This window comes from Diabrotica undecimpunctata, chromosome 1 (genome assembly GCF_040954645.1).
Source record: "Diabrotica undecimpunctata isolate CICGRU chromosome 1, icDiaUnde3, whole genome shotgun sequence".
Classification (NCBI taxonomy): domain Eukaryota; kingdom Metazoa; phylum Arthropoda; class Insecta; order Coleoptera; family Chrysomelidae; genus Diabrotica; species Diabrotica undecimpunctata.
The window spans coordinates 164,702,659-164,719,013 of NC_092803.1; the positions used below are offsets into that span (position 1 = coordinate 164,702,659).

General features: G+C 29.7%; 3 protein-coding genes and 1 long non-coding RNA gene across 4 annotated transcripts in view; 2 read left to right on the plus strand and 2 right to left on the minus strand.

Moving 5' to 3' along the window:
- Positions 1-3,163: 3,163 nt before the first annotated feature.
- LOC140432498 (uncharacterized) lies at positions 3,164-6,979 on the plus strand. Its single transcript, XM_072520418.1, has 3 exons — positions 3,164-3,321; positions 4,865-5,026; positions 6,492-6,979. The coding sequence occupies exons 1-3, from the start codon at positions 3,273-3,275 to the stop codon at positions 6,737-6,739; spliced, it is 459 nt and encodes a 152-aa protein (XP_072376519.1). The 5' UTR covers positions 3,164-3,272; the 3' UTR covers positions 6,740-6,979.
- On the minus strand, positions 6,824-7,814 carry LOC140432499 (uncharacterized). Its single transcript, XR_011949808.1, has 2 exons — positions 7,597-7,814; positions 6,824-7,503 (listed from the first exon to the last, which is right to left on the minus strand). It is a non-coding gene; the product is annotated as an uncharacterized lncRNA (long non-coding RNA).
- Positions 7,815-9,717: 1,903 nt separating this feature from the next.
- LOC140441183 (uncharacterized) lies at positions 9,718-10,365 on the minus strand. The gene is made up of 2 exons (XM_072531706.1): positions 10,223-10,365; positions 9,718-10,171 (listed from the first exon to the last, which is right to left on the minus strand). The coding sequence occupies exons 1-2, from the start codon at positions 10,273-10,275 to the stop codon at positions 9,784-9,786; spliced, it is 441 nt and encodes a 146-aa protein (XP_072387807.1). The 5' UTR covers positions 10,276-10,365; the 3' UTR covers positions 9,718-9,783.
- Positions 10,366-10,475: 110 nt separating this feature from the next.
- The window catches only part of Dnaaf5 (Dynein axonemal assembly factor 5), a 31,146-nt gene continuing 25,266 nt past the window's right edge, over positions 10,476-16,355 (plus strand). Inside the window, exon 1 of the mRNA XM_072520419.1 lies at positions 10,476-11,351. Coding sequence (XP_072376520.1) covers positions 10,602-11,351 — 750 coding nt within the window. The 5' untranslated portion in view covers positions 10,476-10,601. The remainder of the gene's footprint in view (positions 11,352-16,355) is intronic.

The window sequence follows — 16,355 nt, forward strand, 5'->3', positions numbered from 1 at the left end:
TTGGGACGGATTTTTGTGTGTTAAAAAGCTAGTTTTGCTCCAAATACTTGTGTAAAATAATAATTAAATATTGTACGAACAAGATGGCGTGCTTAACTATTTTTTTCAATTTTTGTCGATTAGCGAGTTTTGCATCTCGTGCACTCATATATATATACCTATATATATATATATATATATATATATATATATATATATATATATATATATATATATATATATATATATATACATATATATATATATATATATATATATATATATATCTTGTATATATCTCTATATATATATATATATATATATATATATATATATATATATATATATATATGTATACATATATATGGAAACTTACTAGCTTATAAAATTGTAACAACTTTGCCTAGGGCCTACAGGGTTGCCGCCTAGTATTTATACATATTAGTATTTTTCATATAAAAATACTTGCACGTCATTCAAGATTTGCGACGTCAGAACCTCACAGCGTTGCCAAAACATCAGAATAGTTAGTTAGTAAGGAATTTTTAAAATGTCAACTATTTGTTAAACTATCATATTAACAGTAAATACACTTAAGTTTTAAGACTACTGCAACACACTAAAATACATAAGAAAACATTTTAATAAAAAATTATATATTCTAAATTTTACTCTTTAGGGCTTTAATAGTAAAAACGTCCCGCAATTATTTCTTGTTCAAAATAATCTATCTTATATGAAAGCTTATCAGCTTTATACAGACTATTTATTTGTTTTGGCATAGCACAATCACAATACACAACAATAATGAGTTTTTAAAGGTATTAATCTAAATTTAATATGTATTTATAAATACAATTTATTAATATATATTATATTATGATCAAATTGTGTAAGAAATTAAAACATAAACAAAATTCTTACTCTAAAAAAGCTGCAACACTTTATATACTTTTGCCACACGCTGAACTGTCAACAAAATTGGAAGTATTTAAAATTATTATTTTGTGGAATATTAGACTTACAGAGTTATTTCATAAAATTTATATTAATAATAATAACAAATGTTTTTGGTTATTTCATCAATATAATTCTAAAATTTCCAATATAATGATGATTACCGTTTTCTGATTATTACACAATGTTGACGCCTATGAAAGATCGAGCAGTTCCGTATGGGTTTCGTATTATTAGCTGTGTTAGGAAAATTTGAACTCTAAGATTGACGTTCTGGAAATTTTAAATATAAGTGACGTCACTTTATATAATTTGTGACGTGCAAGCATTTTTATATGAAAAATGCTATACAAATTTATGTACATAGAAAAAAAATATTTTGAAACAATTTTAAACACCATCCCTCCATCTCAGTCTTGGTCTACTTCTACTCCTATTTCCTACTGGTAGCGGTACCATCCGACTAATAGCAAATATGTACTACAATCAGAAAGCAGTAGTGAGAGTAGAGAATAATGCCACTGAAGAAATTGAAATAAAGCGAGGTGTGAGACAAGGGTGTATACTGTCACCAACCCTGTTTAATCTCTATTCCGAAGACGTAATGAATAGAACACTCTCTGAGCAATCCGTAGGTATTAAAATAAATGGTGTTAGATTAAACAATCTGAGATTTGCCGACGACACCGTTCTGATCGCAGAAACACTTGAAGAGCTACAGACATTGGTGAATAAGATAGCAGACTGCAGCGAAGAATATGGACTATCTTTAAGCATAAAGAAAACTAAATTTATGGTAATATCGAAATCAACACAAAATGTTCAAAATTTATATTTACACAATGAAATTATCGATCGAGTTAGCAAATACAAATATTTAGGCACTTTTATAAATGAAGACAACGATAGCTCAGCAGAAATCAAAATAAGAATAGAAAAAGCCAGATCCATATTCACTAAAATGAAGAGAGTGTTCTGCGGAAGAGATTTGAGCCTTGAAATGAAACTTCGCCTGATGAGATGTTACGTACTTTCTGTGCTGTTCTACGGAATGAGGTCATGGACGTTGAAATAGATTGATACCAAAAAATTAGAGGCATTTGAACTGTGGATGTATCGCAGAATCCTGAGAATATCATGGACCGAGAGAGTCACAAATGTCGAGGTCTTGAGAAGAATGAATAAAGAAAAGGAAGTCATATTTACGATCAAAAAACGAAAACTACAATACTTGGGACACATTACAAGAGGCGAAAGATATGAACTGCTTCGAATAATTATGCAAGGGAAAATAGCAGGAAAAAGGTCCATAGGAAGAAGACGAAACTCCTGGCTAAAGAATCTACGGGAATGGTATAGCTGTAGCAGCAACGAATTGTTTCGGTCAGCAGTTTCGAAAATACGTATAGCCCTGATGATCGCCAACCTTCGGAACGAAGATGGCACTTGAAGAAGAAGAAGAAGCGGTACCAGATAGGGGTCGTCTGGGTGGGTAATTTTCATTTGCTCATGATACATGTCTAGCCATTTAAGCCCAGCTATCTTTATGAAATATATTACATCCCTACCAATTAGTATTTCTTTATACTTCTCGTACAGCCCGAAATTATATCGCTTTCACCAAATAACATTCTCGCAGGTTGCGTCCATTATTCTTCTTATCTTTCTTTCAAACACTGCCAGACGATTTACATCTGTTTTGAAGATGGTTTATGTTTCTGAACCGTATGTCAGCACTAATAGGATGAGTGTTCTATATATTGTTAGTTTAGTTTTTTGTCTTAAATTTGTGTTTTTTAGCTTCTTGTTTAGACTAAAATTACATTTGTTCGTTTCCAGTTTTTTCGTTTTACTTCCTCAGATGGATGTGCCATTTCGTCGCTTATTATGAAGGAACCCTGATAGGTGAACTTACTTACTACCTACCTCAAAATTATATACTGAAGTTTTGTTTGGCGTTTCTAGCTCTATCTCTGTATATAATGTACAATTTACTAAGCATATTCACATTTCAACAATGCCTTTTACTATACTAAATATAGTCACTGTATATTTATGAATACCACACAATATATTTCTTTTCCTTTGCTATTTGATTTATACGAAAAAAAATGTATTCTAATGGTAGGAAATGTGTGTCATATAGTTGTAGGAAATATATGTCATAGATACTTATGTTACATATAGTTATATATATAGGTATTATACCAATCCCTAAATTTATCAATTGTTTAAATAAAATATCGTATCTATTTACATTGAAAACAGATAAGATATCAATTGACTGGATCGTTTCGTCAATCTTACAAATACATCTTTAAGTAAGTATCATCAAAATGGCGAGCCTATTGGAGACAATAATTTTATTTGGATTTTTTGCACTGGGTAAGTCTTTCTATATTAAGGGAGATATGTAACCATCAAATTGTGAATTTCTGGTGTTTTGTTTAGTTTTGTTTTGCTATAATATAAAATTTGATTATTTTATTTTTAAACCATGCATAAGTGTGTACTTTAAATATCAAATTAAAAAAAACTTAATTAGTCAGCATGTGTGTAAACAATAATACTTATTTAACAATATATAGAAAGAAATCAGCTTCCCGTCCATAATCCTCAATCCTTAATACTTCCTTTAGGGAAGAGGTAAGGTCATACTAATTACATCACTATGTCGTCATGTGAAGTCGAATGACTATTTCTTAAGATTTCAGTTTAATGCAATAATATTGTTAATATTCTTCTTCTAGACCTTATATCTGTAATATTATCATATATGATCAAATTTTTTCATAGCATAGGTCCTAGTCACGTGGCGAAGATATTTTTAAAAGCCCTAAAATGTTTTTTGTGATTATCTTAATCTAAATTTTATACATTATCGTATTATTCTACTCTAACAAATTACTAAATTTGTTAGAGTATATATTTGTTCTTATTTTTATTTTAATATATATTAAAAGCAGTGGAGGCTCGTATCACTTTAAGAATGTAGTGCCAGAATTCGGGCAAACACGGTATTTATAGGATGTCAAAATAGCTACATTGGCCAAACATCACAATGGCTAAAACAACGCATCACACAACATAAAAGTGATTGCCGCTTGGGAAAAAATACTTGCGCAGTAGTTAAGCACTATGAAAACACTGGTCATATGCTAGACTATTACAAAGCTCACATTTTGGCACAGACTGATAACTACAAAAGTAGATTATTTCTTGAGATGTATTACATTAACAAAAATAAAAAACACTTTAAATTATAAAATGGACACTGTACAGTTAAGTTACATATATTGTAATATATTGAACAAAATTTATAAATATTCAAAATAGCCAACATTCACCTTAATATCAACTAACCTTAATAATGTATCAAAGAAATATCATTCTTCTAACGTTTCTTTTATTGTTATTTTTATTTTTACATTTGAAGTAACTTTAATTAATAATAAGCTTAAACCAACATTCAAATGAAGCCATCGGTTAAAATTAAATGAACAATAGTGTTCTTACAGTTTTTCTTGTATTTTTTTGTTTCGTTTCTCTCGTTTAGTTGTTAAAATTTTAATGTTAAGTTATCGTAGAGTTTTCATAACATCTAAAAAATCCTACAAATTGTTTTTGTAAGTATGAACCCTGTTGGTTGTTTACTTATATTCTAAAATCTTTTTTATTTGTAGTGAACTGATGATGCTTTTAAAAATAAAAGCGAAACGGTTTCGAATAAATCAATAAAGTAGTTGACGACTTTCATTTGTCAATTATTGACCGATAAAACCTTTGCTATTCAACCATTGAATATATTTTAAATATATATAAATATATATATATATATATATATATATATATATATATATATATATATATATATATATATATATATACTTACGTTATAGCGCCTTATATTTAATAATACTTTTTTTAGGGCTTGCAATTCAAGAACCAATAGCCTGTTACAATTGCGATCATAACCCAGACAAACCTGATGAATGTGCTTATCCAGAAAAGAACCAAGTTCCCGTTACCAACTGCCCATTACCAGCAAATGGAACGGCAGTGTGCATTTCGTCTTACGTTGAAACAATAAGTGAGTCATAACATTGAACGATTTGTATAATTTGCTGACATAAAGTTTTAAATTATTTTGTTTATTAAATATTATCTTAAAATTACAGCGAAAAAATATTTTTGGCAATTTTGCGAAAAAATTAAACAACAGTATTATTAAATATATTAATATGTAATTAATATTATTGGTATTATTAATGAAAAAAATATGATTGACTTAGTAGATTGAAATGTCAGTTGGTAGTTCCGATTTATTTCCTAGATGGCGTAGTTACCCTACAGGACACACAGTGTGACTTGTCGTCCTAGCTTTTTATATAGATGGATGTAACATTAACCATAGTTTATAGACCGAGAGCTGGTATACAAAGTTTTAGAAAATTGGTGTGAAACAATTTTACCAATATCTGACTAGAACTGGGGATTTCAAAATTGATTTGTAGTTTAATTTAAGTTGAGAATTGGACAGTTGAGTTAAATTTTTTCGAAAGATTATAATCTGTATTGAAGTACGTATTAAGATACAAGCTCTATTATGATTGTGTGTTAACAGTTTGTGTGTTTTTAATCAAGTGATGGCAAAATAATCAGTTTTATTTAAAAATTATTACAGAAGAGCCATGAGGTAATATCAATCCGTTAAAAACATAAGTTTATTATTAAGATATCGCCTTACAAAAAACGAAATTAAATGAAAAACAAAAGTTATCACGCACTATGTTACAAGAATTTTACACAGATACACATTTGCTGTATCAGCTCTCCACCTATTAACATAGCGTTTCCTGTTTTTGTCGGAGCTCCTTCATAAATTACTAATCCCATGTTAAATAAAACTGTTATTAATTTTTAGAAGATATTAGTTGAAGTACTCCCTCTTGGGAGCAGCAGCTTTTGTAGCTTTTGGTGAGCTTCCCTTGGCGGTCTTTGGTTTAGGTGCTTTGTTTTTTTTTGGGGGGGGGGCAAGAGGAATGCTTTATTTGATTTCTTTGCTTTGGTTGGTGTTTTTACTTTACCTCTGCGGCAGTCGGAACTGCGGATGAAGATGACGCGATTATAGGTGCTGATTTCATTTCAACTCAAGGTTTTTTCTGTCTTTGATACGGCTTTTTTATCTTTAATCACTTTCTTTACAAATGTTGCCTTTTTGCCAGTGGCTGAACGTTTGGCAACGGCGACAGTTTTTTTCGGTTTAGTTGTTCCTCCAGCTTTCTTTTTTTTTCTGAACTAGGTTAACTTTTGACGTTTCTTTTTCTTTCGCTTGCCCAAACAATTCAGTAGCAACTGCAGCTTTTAATTATTTTTTTATAAACGGTGCAACTTTTTCAGTATTTACTTTTTAATTTTTTACTGTTTCCTTGAAATCTTTTATAGCATTATTCACAATTTACGTGTATATTATACAGACCAACACTATATAATATTAGATAGTACATATTTAACTTATATTTAATGTAAGGAAAACTATACATTTCTATTTTTAGATCCTAATAAGACTGGAGTCTACAGAGGTTGCTTTAACAAAACAGCAGAAATAGACAACGTGTGTGATTTGTTTGTGGAAGAACTCTCATCTAATAGATCAACAATTAAATTTTGTCGTTCATGTACTACAGATAGATGCAACACAGTTTATTTGAATGAAAAAGGTGCAGCCAATTATAATTACAACCTGAAATCTTTAATATTCGTTAACATACTAGCGATATTGGTAGGCAGTATTTGGAAATAATTATTTAAAGTTACATAGAACCAATTATGGCATGTGTTTGATTTTTGTATAGGGTTAAAGATAATATATAAAAAAAATTAATAATTGCAATATTTTATATTTTTTATTTTTTTATATTAAATTTTTAATATTTTGCATTACATGTAACGTTGGATTAAAAATTTTGTATATGGATTAAAATAAATATTAAAAAAATATATTATTTGGAACATTAAAATTGAATAAAGAAATATTCTTAGCTTTGTGTTTTTTTATTTTTTTCTCCTTTATGAGTATATGTTCCTTTAAGCACAAATATGCATTGCTTTACCAAAAAACGAGTTAGTAGATATGACGACTTCCGTAAGCCACATTTTAAAAATCCTTTTGAAGGTACTTTTGAATCGTAGTGTAGGAGACTCGATAATTTAGTAATGGACACTTTATCAAATATACTTTTATATTTGCTTTTTGCTGCTTTATATTGCTGAAATTTTTAACAACCATTGAAAATAAACATATTAAAAATCAACTTATGTCCTACCCACAAAAAAATGTTTCACTTAAAAATTGTATAACATACTTTAAAGAAAATTAGATAGTTCTGGTACTGAGTAATAACCCCATTTGTTTTTAACTAATGTTTCCCTTATTATAATATTTTTAATAGGTATCCTCATACAAATAAAATAATATATCTTCTTTTTGTGGCCATTTCCAGTCATTGCCTGCTTTTTCCATTGACGAAACTTCTGCACCTTCCTGGTTAGCTTTTATTACTTTTCCTATAACAAACGAAAAATTTGATCATTAAAACATAATTACCTTGTAACTCTAGGAGACGGAAAAATAAATATATTATATTTATAGAATATTACCTGGATAAAGGTTTCCATTGTATTTGATAACACCAAAATCTCCATAATGAATATTCTTGATTATATCATTTTCAACATCATTCGCATCTATACTTCATCTAATTTACTTACCGTTGCACGTCATCCGCCTCATAACACGTGACGTCACATGATACCAACACGAAATATTTAGGCGTTAGGTGTGTTCTTTTTTAGAATCACTTTGCCGAGTACACTGGTATTACAGCCACTAGACATATTTTATTATATACGCGTAGAAATAATATTTACAGATTTTTATTAATGTTAACCTAAAGAAATACACAATAATATGTTTCATTTAATTTGTATAAATGCATTATAAAGCGTTTTTATGAACAACATTTATTCGGAACACACTGTAACTGTAATCGAACGAAGGTGATATTTTGGCATAAATTGGTAACACTTATTTGACAGTTGCGGTGTTGACTAATGTTAATAAGTAATGAAAAAAGTGTTGTTTTTGTTTAAGTATTCCATTTTACATCTTTATACGACGCATACAAGCGGCTCAAATTGTTTTTAACAAGATTATTTTTTAACTCTTGTTTTGTTTCTATTTATTTACATTAAATATTAATTTGTTTTGTTGTATAATCCACTTTTGCAATAATTATGTGACCTATTTGATTTAAAATGGATTCAGGATTTTTTTATACTTTGGCAACTATGTCAACTTCGATCTCTGTCAATGATAATGACGTGCAACGGTAAGTAAATTAGATGGACTGTAGATCTTCATCACAGTAAGATACATCATCGTCGGAAGATTTAGATTCGCATATTACTTTTCTCTGTACTGCAGGCTTTTTTACTTTAATTTGTGATTACTTTGAAGGACCACTGTTAGATATTATATTATTTTTTATAATATAATTTATATTATTATACATTTTTTGAAAGGAGTGCTAACCACATATCCTTGCTCTTCTTTGTTCTTATACAGCGCAACGTTTTCTAATTTATTCAGTGAAGGAAATAACTCGAAAACATTTAGTAAACTAGTACTTTTATCTTGTAAAATAGTGGTGTTGCCATTCTATGACTGTTCTTCATTTGGAAGAATTACCGTTTCTTCTTTCTGCTCACTGATTGGAGTTGAAGTTGACATTATTGAAACTGAAAACCATATTGGCATTTCTTCATTTCCTTGAGTTAAATTAGAGTCATCCTCCCCAGTGATATGTTTATGTATATTTGTTACTAATAAAGCTTCATCCATAAATTCTGCCCAAACCTCATAAAGTTTCTTAAATTGTAAGTCTCCCTTCCAGTCATCTTTATTGTCAAAATTTGTTCTGAAATGATTCAATTCAAGTGGTGGGACTTTTTCTTAAGTTCGAATAATATATTCTCTTTTGTAAAAGTTGTGTTCTTAATATCTGATAGATTTTTAGGATCTACAGCTTTCCGAGTGGAGACACATTTCGTGTAATCAACATTACTTTTTTCAAAAGGAAATAGTCCACATTTTCTAAAACCGTTGCGTATTGTATATATGTCCGTTGCATATTTTTTAAAAGCTGTGCTCGAATGGTTACAAATGTATATTTTATTTGTCCTTTGGATTTCAAATAAATAAGTTGTCAAATTTCCATGTTCTTGCCATTGTCTGCCAACCAGTTTTTAAAGGTTTAAAAATTGAATCATCAGCTGGTTGGAGAATATGAGTGGCGTTGGGGAAAAGAGCAATCAGGATGATACCACTTGCTTCACTAGATGGGACCTATGTCCACCCACGAAAAAGAGAACAGGTTGTGGTATATTTTTTTCTTTGAGATAGAGCAAATAAATGGTTGCCGATATCATCATAAAATAATTACTTATGTTAGTTATCTAGGTTGTGTGTGTTGTTGGTTTCGTTTGACTGTGGACTTATTATCTAGGTTCATAATTATATTTTTTCTCAATCAGATTATTTTTTTTTAAGTTCAACAGTAATTATAAGCAAAATAGTGGTAAACTGCAAATGATTAACTAAAATCAATAAGAATTTGAATACAAGAACAAGTACTTTACCTATAAGTTTGGTACAAGTAAAATATATAAGTTTATTGTGATTTCTACAGAAGTAAATATAATTTGATGAATAATACCAGGTTATTATTTATCATGTATTGATTATAAATACTATTATTTACAATAGCTAAAAGCCTAACACTCAGGTTAAGTTGCTGTTTTTTCTCTTTTTTCAATTTCAATTTCAGCAAGCCTTTTGTGAATATCAGTTGTGTCTAGTCCATGTTCTGTATTGTATTTCAATGATTCTCTAAGCTGAAATTCCTCTAATCCTTCAATCCGGCTATATAAAGATCGCGACAATTCTGCATCTATATCATTTTCTTCTCTTAGAATTAAGAAATAAATTAAAAAAACTGACAGACTTGCTATAATCACATAAGGTTCATACCATAACCTAGGTTCGTAATGTACGCCAGTTCTACTAGACTCTGCTTTGTAGTGACTAGCTGGACTGGCAGAAAATTTAACAGGGCGATCATTTGGAAATTCTTGATTAAATCTTGAACCACAACTTATATTTCTTTTGTTAATGCTAAAAATGTAGATTATTAATATTGAAAAATAAGGCTACGAAGAATCTTACTTGTTTGGTATTTTAACCGCCCTTAAAAATCTATTAAATATTAGTCTATACATAATTTATTTTTAAGTTCAAATTTCAAATCAGATAAAAATAATAATGATATTATTAGGTTATGTTCATCTTCTTATTTGTTTTGTTTGAAGTAATTCCATAGAATAATCGAACACACATTATGTGTTCGGTTGTTCTCTGGTAATTCGTCGGGGACTCGGGGAATTTGTCTTTTTAAAATTTGAGGGGTTTCATGTTTATTAAAATAGAAGAAGAAAATAGTTGTCATAGCAGCCGATTAAAGTTTCAAATTGTTTACAAATGTCTGATTTAAATTTAAATCATATAATTTTAACACTAAATTAAATCTCAATTGATTTCCCACAACATGGAAAACATTGAAGGAGTAAATAATGAAGAAAAAATATCGTCTATCAAAAAAATGTGTATAAGTTTACAAAGTGAAAACAGAAAAGAAAGAAAACAAACATTGATTGATTTAGAATCATTTTTAAGTAGCAAAGAAAATGTATTCAGTAACCAGGAATTGCAAACTATATTTGTTGATATACATATACACGTTATAAATGGCTTAAGAGATAAGGCCGAAAGCGTCCGTGAACAAACTATTCATTTTTTAAATGTTTTTCTAATAGATAAACTTCCAATAAATGACTATTACCTAACTTATGTAGTTCCAATACTAGTTGAAAGATTGGGATCTGTCGAGATTATAGAGGAATCTGAAGAAATTAGACTTCAGCTAGTTCAGTTTTTAAATTCCATAATTGCAAAATACGCTAATACTGCCCAGCTTGTTCCTTTTTTAAATGATTCTGTTATTATACTAGCAGAAAGCGTTAAGGATAAGTATCCGGCTATAAAAGAACTTAGCTGCCAAACAATAGTAAATCTTTCCATTGCATTACCTAAAGATTTCCACAAACAAGCTGAATCGTTAGTAAAACCTGTACTAACATGTTTCTCTCATCAGAGATATAAAGTAAGGATAGAAGCAATAAAATCAATTGGAGAAATTATTATGCATAGCAGTTATAAAGCACTAGATGAAAGTGTAGGACCTCTTGCTGAGAAACTATTTGACCAGATCCCTATGGTAAGAAGAGCTGTTGGGCAGGTAGGTAATTAAGATGTGTTATAAAATAAATTGATTTATTTACTATCCTAACATATCAGCCAATAAAGAGGTACCCTAAAACTGAATTCTGTCAAACTTACAGGTCCTAACACCACATATTGTATTCACATTACCTAGCATTTCCTGTACCCTATCATTTTCAGTAGATTCCACATAACTCATCTGTCTATGGAATATCTAGTGATGGGTACTTAAAGATTGGATATTTTAGTTCACTATTTGTTTTTATATTATTAAAATATATTCTATGTCTTTAACATGTAAAAATACTAACATTTATTGACAGTGGTGATGTCCTAGCCAGAAGCAGAACATATGAAAACACAAAAACAGTTAAGACTTTTTTAAGAGGTGATGCTCTTGCTTACCTTAGCAGCTATACTTTTACTCTATGGTAGTGTGTGACTTTAGGTACTTCACACGTAGTGTATGTTGCTTTAGTCTCTTTCCTATTTGTTGAGTTTCTTTTATTCTTTTAGTTTAGCGTATTTTGTAGCATCCTCTCATAATCTACTTTACCTTTTTTATTTTTATAATTTCTGTAATAGTCCTTACTGTTAAACTATTCTTTGATAGGTATGGATTTCTTTAATGTGTTTTCTGGTATTATCCTTCCTATTTTTTTTTTTACCAGCTATACCCTTTCCTGGCCTAATTGACTACATGCAAAAAGGCAATGTTTGGTTTGATCCTCCATGCCACACATTATGCACCAAAGGTTGATTGTCATTTGTCTTTCCAATTTTATAAGTATAGATCCTGAAAGACCATGGCACCTCAAACATTGTGAGAAATAAAAATTAGTGTGTCTAAATTTGCAGGGCTCTATGTTGGGGATAAGTAACCTCATTCAATTTTCTTTAGTTTTTTGTTAAGGCCACTCTCTCCCTTCCACTGTCTCACACTATTTTTTCTGCTTTTTTCCTTGATCTTCTTTATATATCCCCCTTCTCTTATTATACATTATTCTCTATTATACATATAGTCACCCTCTCCTTTACAATTAACTGGGTTAGTACAACTCCTACCATCACTTGTTTAGCAATTGTTGAGGTTGTCCTAAATGCGCTTACCACCCTTATAGACCACATGTAGAACTGTATGTTCGTATGTACATCTTCGTTCTGTATGAATTAGCCCCCTCTATCTGGCATGATGTTTGCTAAAGCAGCTAACTTAAGACTTATCTAAGAATGATTAATGAAATGAAAATGAAATACATGAGTGTAAACAATTAAACAGGATGTTTCGTCTGCACCACATAACCATAGGAGACAAAAACACGGAAATCATGAACAATGTTTTATTATTAATTTCACTAGACACTATTTGTAAACAAAAATATCAGCAAATAGGTTAAAAAAGGCATTGCATACCAAACCATGTATTTGACTAATTAAACATTTAAGATTTTATATTTTCAGTAAATAAGTGTAAATGAATTTATTTTATTTATTTATTTAATTAACGGATATACCATTTTTACAGAAATATGAAGTCAACCTTTACAAAGCTTATATATAGGTTGCGTTAATAAAAAACAAACCAAAATTAAAATCAAACAAAATTCAATTAAAGTAGTAGCTTAAGTTATTAAATAATGCTCAAAATCTCTCAAATGATTTCTTAAATGTTGCTGTAGATATTCCAAATAACTCTAAACTATTGCTGTGCTCATTGGCAGTTCGTAAAATTCTTGTAATGGGTTCATTTTGGCCATAATTCGTAGTGTGGAATGGAATGTTGAAAATCTCAGTGTTATGAGTTCTTCTAGTATTAACATTAAAATTTATTAAACTTAGTAACTCTGGATCTTGAACATATCCATTTATAATTTTAAACAGGAAACATAAATCCGCTTGACATCTTCTATCATGTAGTGATGAGATATTTAGTATTGACAGTATATCATATGTGTATTGATGTCTAATAAAACCAATTTTGTAAGCACATACCCTCAAGAATTTATTTTGAACTCTCTCGATACTGTAGATGTCACTGTTATATGAAGAAGACCAAATGAGAGAACCATACTCCAAAACTGATCGAACTAAACTACAGTATAACATTTTTAAAGTTTGTACTGAAAACTGATTACAGTTTCTAAGAATAAATCCCAACATTTTTAAAGCTTTAGCTGAAGTTTCGTTAATGTGATATTTAAAAGTTAGTTTAGAATCAAAATTTATACCTAAATCTTTAATATTATGACGTGCCTCTAAAGGTACATTATTTATACAATAATCATAATTTACAAACTCTCTTGTTCTTCCAAAAGTAATTTTAAAACATTTTTGTATATTTAAGTATAGCATGTTTACCTCACACCAACTAGCTAAGCTTTTAATGTCATTCTGTAACAAAGAGGCATCAACTAGGTCATTAACTGTTCGAAATATTTTAAGGTCATCAGCAAACATTAGAAATTTACTATTTTTAATCACTGAGGATATATCATTAACAAATATATTAAATAAGAGAGGTCCGATATGAGACCCCTGAGGAACTCCTGAGGTTACAGATACTCGTTGAGATAAACAATTTCCATATTTAACATACTGACATCTACCAGATATATAACTACCTATCCACTCAATTATTTTACCTCCAAAGCCATTTAATTTAGCAATAAGCAGATCATGGTTAACTCTATCGAAGGCTTTTGAGAAGTCTGTGTAGATAGCGTCAACCTGACCCTTCTGTTCCACTGAATTAGCTATAAAATTCGTATACAATATTAAGTTCGTGCATGTAGACTTACCTTTAGAAAAGCCATGTTGTCCAACATCAATTAAATCTTTACAATTCCCTGTCAAAAAGTTATTTACAAGACACTCAAAAAGTTTAGGTAATACAGATTGGTTACAAACCGCTCAATAATTTTCAACATCGTTTTTATTACCAGATTTGAAAATTGGTGTTAAATAACTAGTCTTCCAAAGATCAGGAAAGATGCCGGTACTCAATGAGGAATTAAATAAGTAGCAGATAGGTTTTACAAGAGTAAAAATGCAATGCTTGAGAACATAAGCTGGCAAACAATCTGGTCCAAGCGATAATTTCCAAGGCATCTTTAAAACACTATCAATTATGTCAGAGACCTCAATACTATAATTATTCACATTTACACTCTGCTGATAGTTAAAAATTGGGGTCTGATTAATTTTAGAATTAGAATATGTAGTTGAGAAAACCTTACCAAATAGATTAACTACGTCTTGAGCATTATCACTTGTACTATCACCGTAGAACATATTAGATGGCAGATTATAACTTTTACGTTTATTATTGATATACTTCCAAAAATGTCGAGGATTAGATAGAATCCCATTCTCAATATTATTCAAATAGTTACTATAACATTGAGAGGAGACTTGTTTACATTCATTTCTTAACTGAGAAAATCTTAAATAATCATCCCTTCTACCAAATAATTTATACTGCTTATGTATTTTCTTTTTTAAATATATCAACTTCCTTAATTTACCATTAAACCAAATCGGAAACGAACTTGTTTTAAATTATTTGATCGGAACAAAGAAGTCAAAACCTATAAACATAAAATCATAAAATACTGCTAAGCTGTAATTTACATCATCTGATAAAAGTAAGTCCCAATTTAAATTTGCAAAGTAATCATTTTGTCCAATGTAATTTGTATTTTTAAAATCATAATAAAATTCCTCGTAGTTCAGTTGATCATGCTTTTCAAAACCAGTTAATTCTACAATTATAGGTGAATGGTGGATACTATTATCAACTAGTGAATCAAGTGGAATAACTACATCAACAATATTTAAATTAGTAAATACTAAATCTAGAAAGACATTACGACTATTAGGTAAATTGTTTATTTGAAACATATTAAAATAACCAAAAGAAATAGCCAAATACACAGCAGGATAGTCCTCAGGGCATTCAACATTTAATCCAAAGTTGTCATTACTCCAGGAAGCATTTGGCAAATTATAATCACCACACAGTAACAAGTTTTCACACTTCTCCATCACATGTTCAACTGAACTGCAGAGCAACATGTATACATTTAGGTCGGATGCAGGAGGGATATAACCTCCACCCAAAACTATGCACTTATTATTAACTTTCAGTGATACAAAAATTTGTTCTACTTCACAATCAGGGATTATCACTTTCTGCGCACTTATGTCATTTTTAACAGCAATCAGCACACCTCCACCCCTAGTTTTTCCTGTAGAAGCAGGATTACGATCATTTCTAAACACGTTATAACCAATAAGTCCTAATTCTGCATCGCCATATTCACAAGTTAACCAAGTTTCCACCAAAATGATTATATGATAATTACATTGAGCTATGGCAATTTCCAGAGACTTTAGTTTTGTTCTTAATCATTTCATTCAATTCATTAAATATTTTTGGCAGCCCTGTATAAATAATTATGTATGTTTATAACACTGGAAAGAGAATTGAATAACCTTTCTATAAAGGCCCTATACCTATAAACCCTATAAATAAGCTAACACACAACCTCTATTCTCATATAAATAAAACATTTATTACAGCATCATGCTCAGATACATAACATCACTAATGATGTATAGGGTGTTTAGAAAAAAGGTAACACTGTCTCTAGGATACATAAAAACCTGAAAAATAATTGGGGTTTGCTTAGTAAAAAATGTTTATAAGACCAACCGTTTTCAAGATAAAGGGTGTTGAAGAAAAAAAAAATTTACATATTTTTTATAATTTTGCCTAAACTGCTGGAAACATTGTAATAAAATTTTATACGAATATGTTTTGGAAGCTGATTAGCTGATACAAGGTTCATACAAGTATTATTCAACACAACTTTTTTAAGGGCAGAATTATTAATCAAAATTCCAAGTAAACTTAAACATTATACAATTTTACACCAAAAAGGTACCCTTGGTAAAACTCGATACTGTGTTTTGAAACTTTGTTTTTTATAAAATTAGATATTTTTAATCAAAATGTACT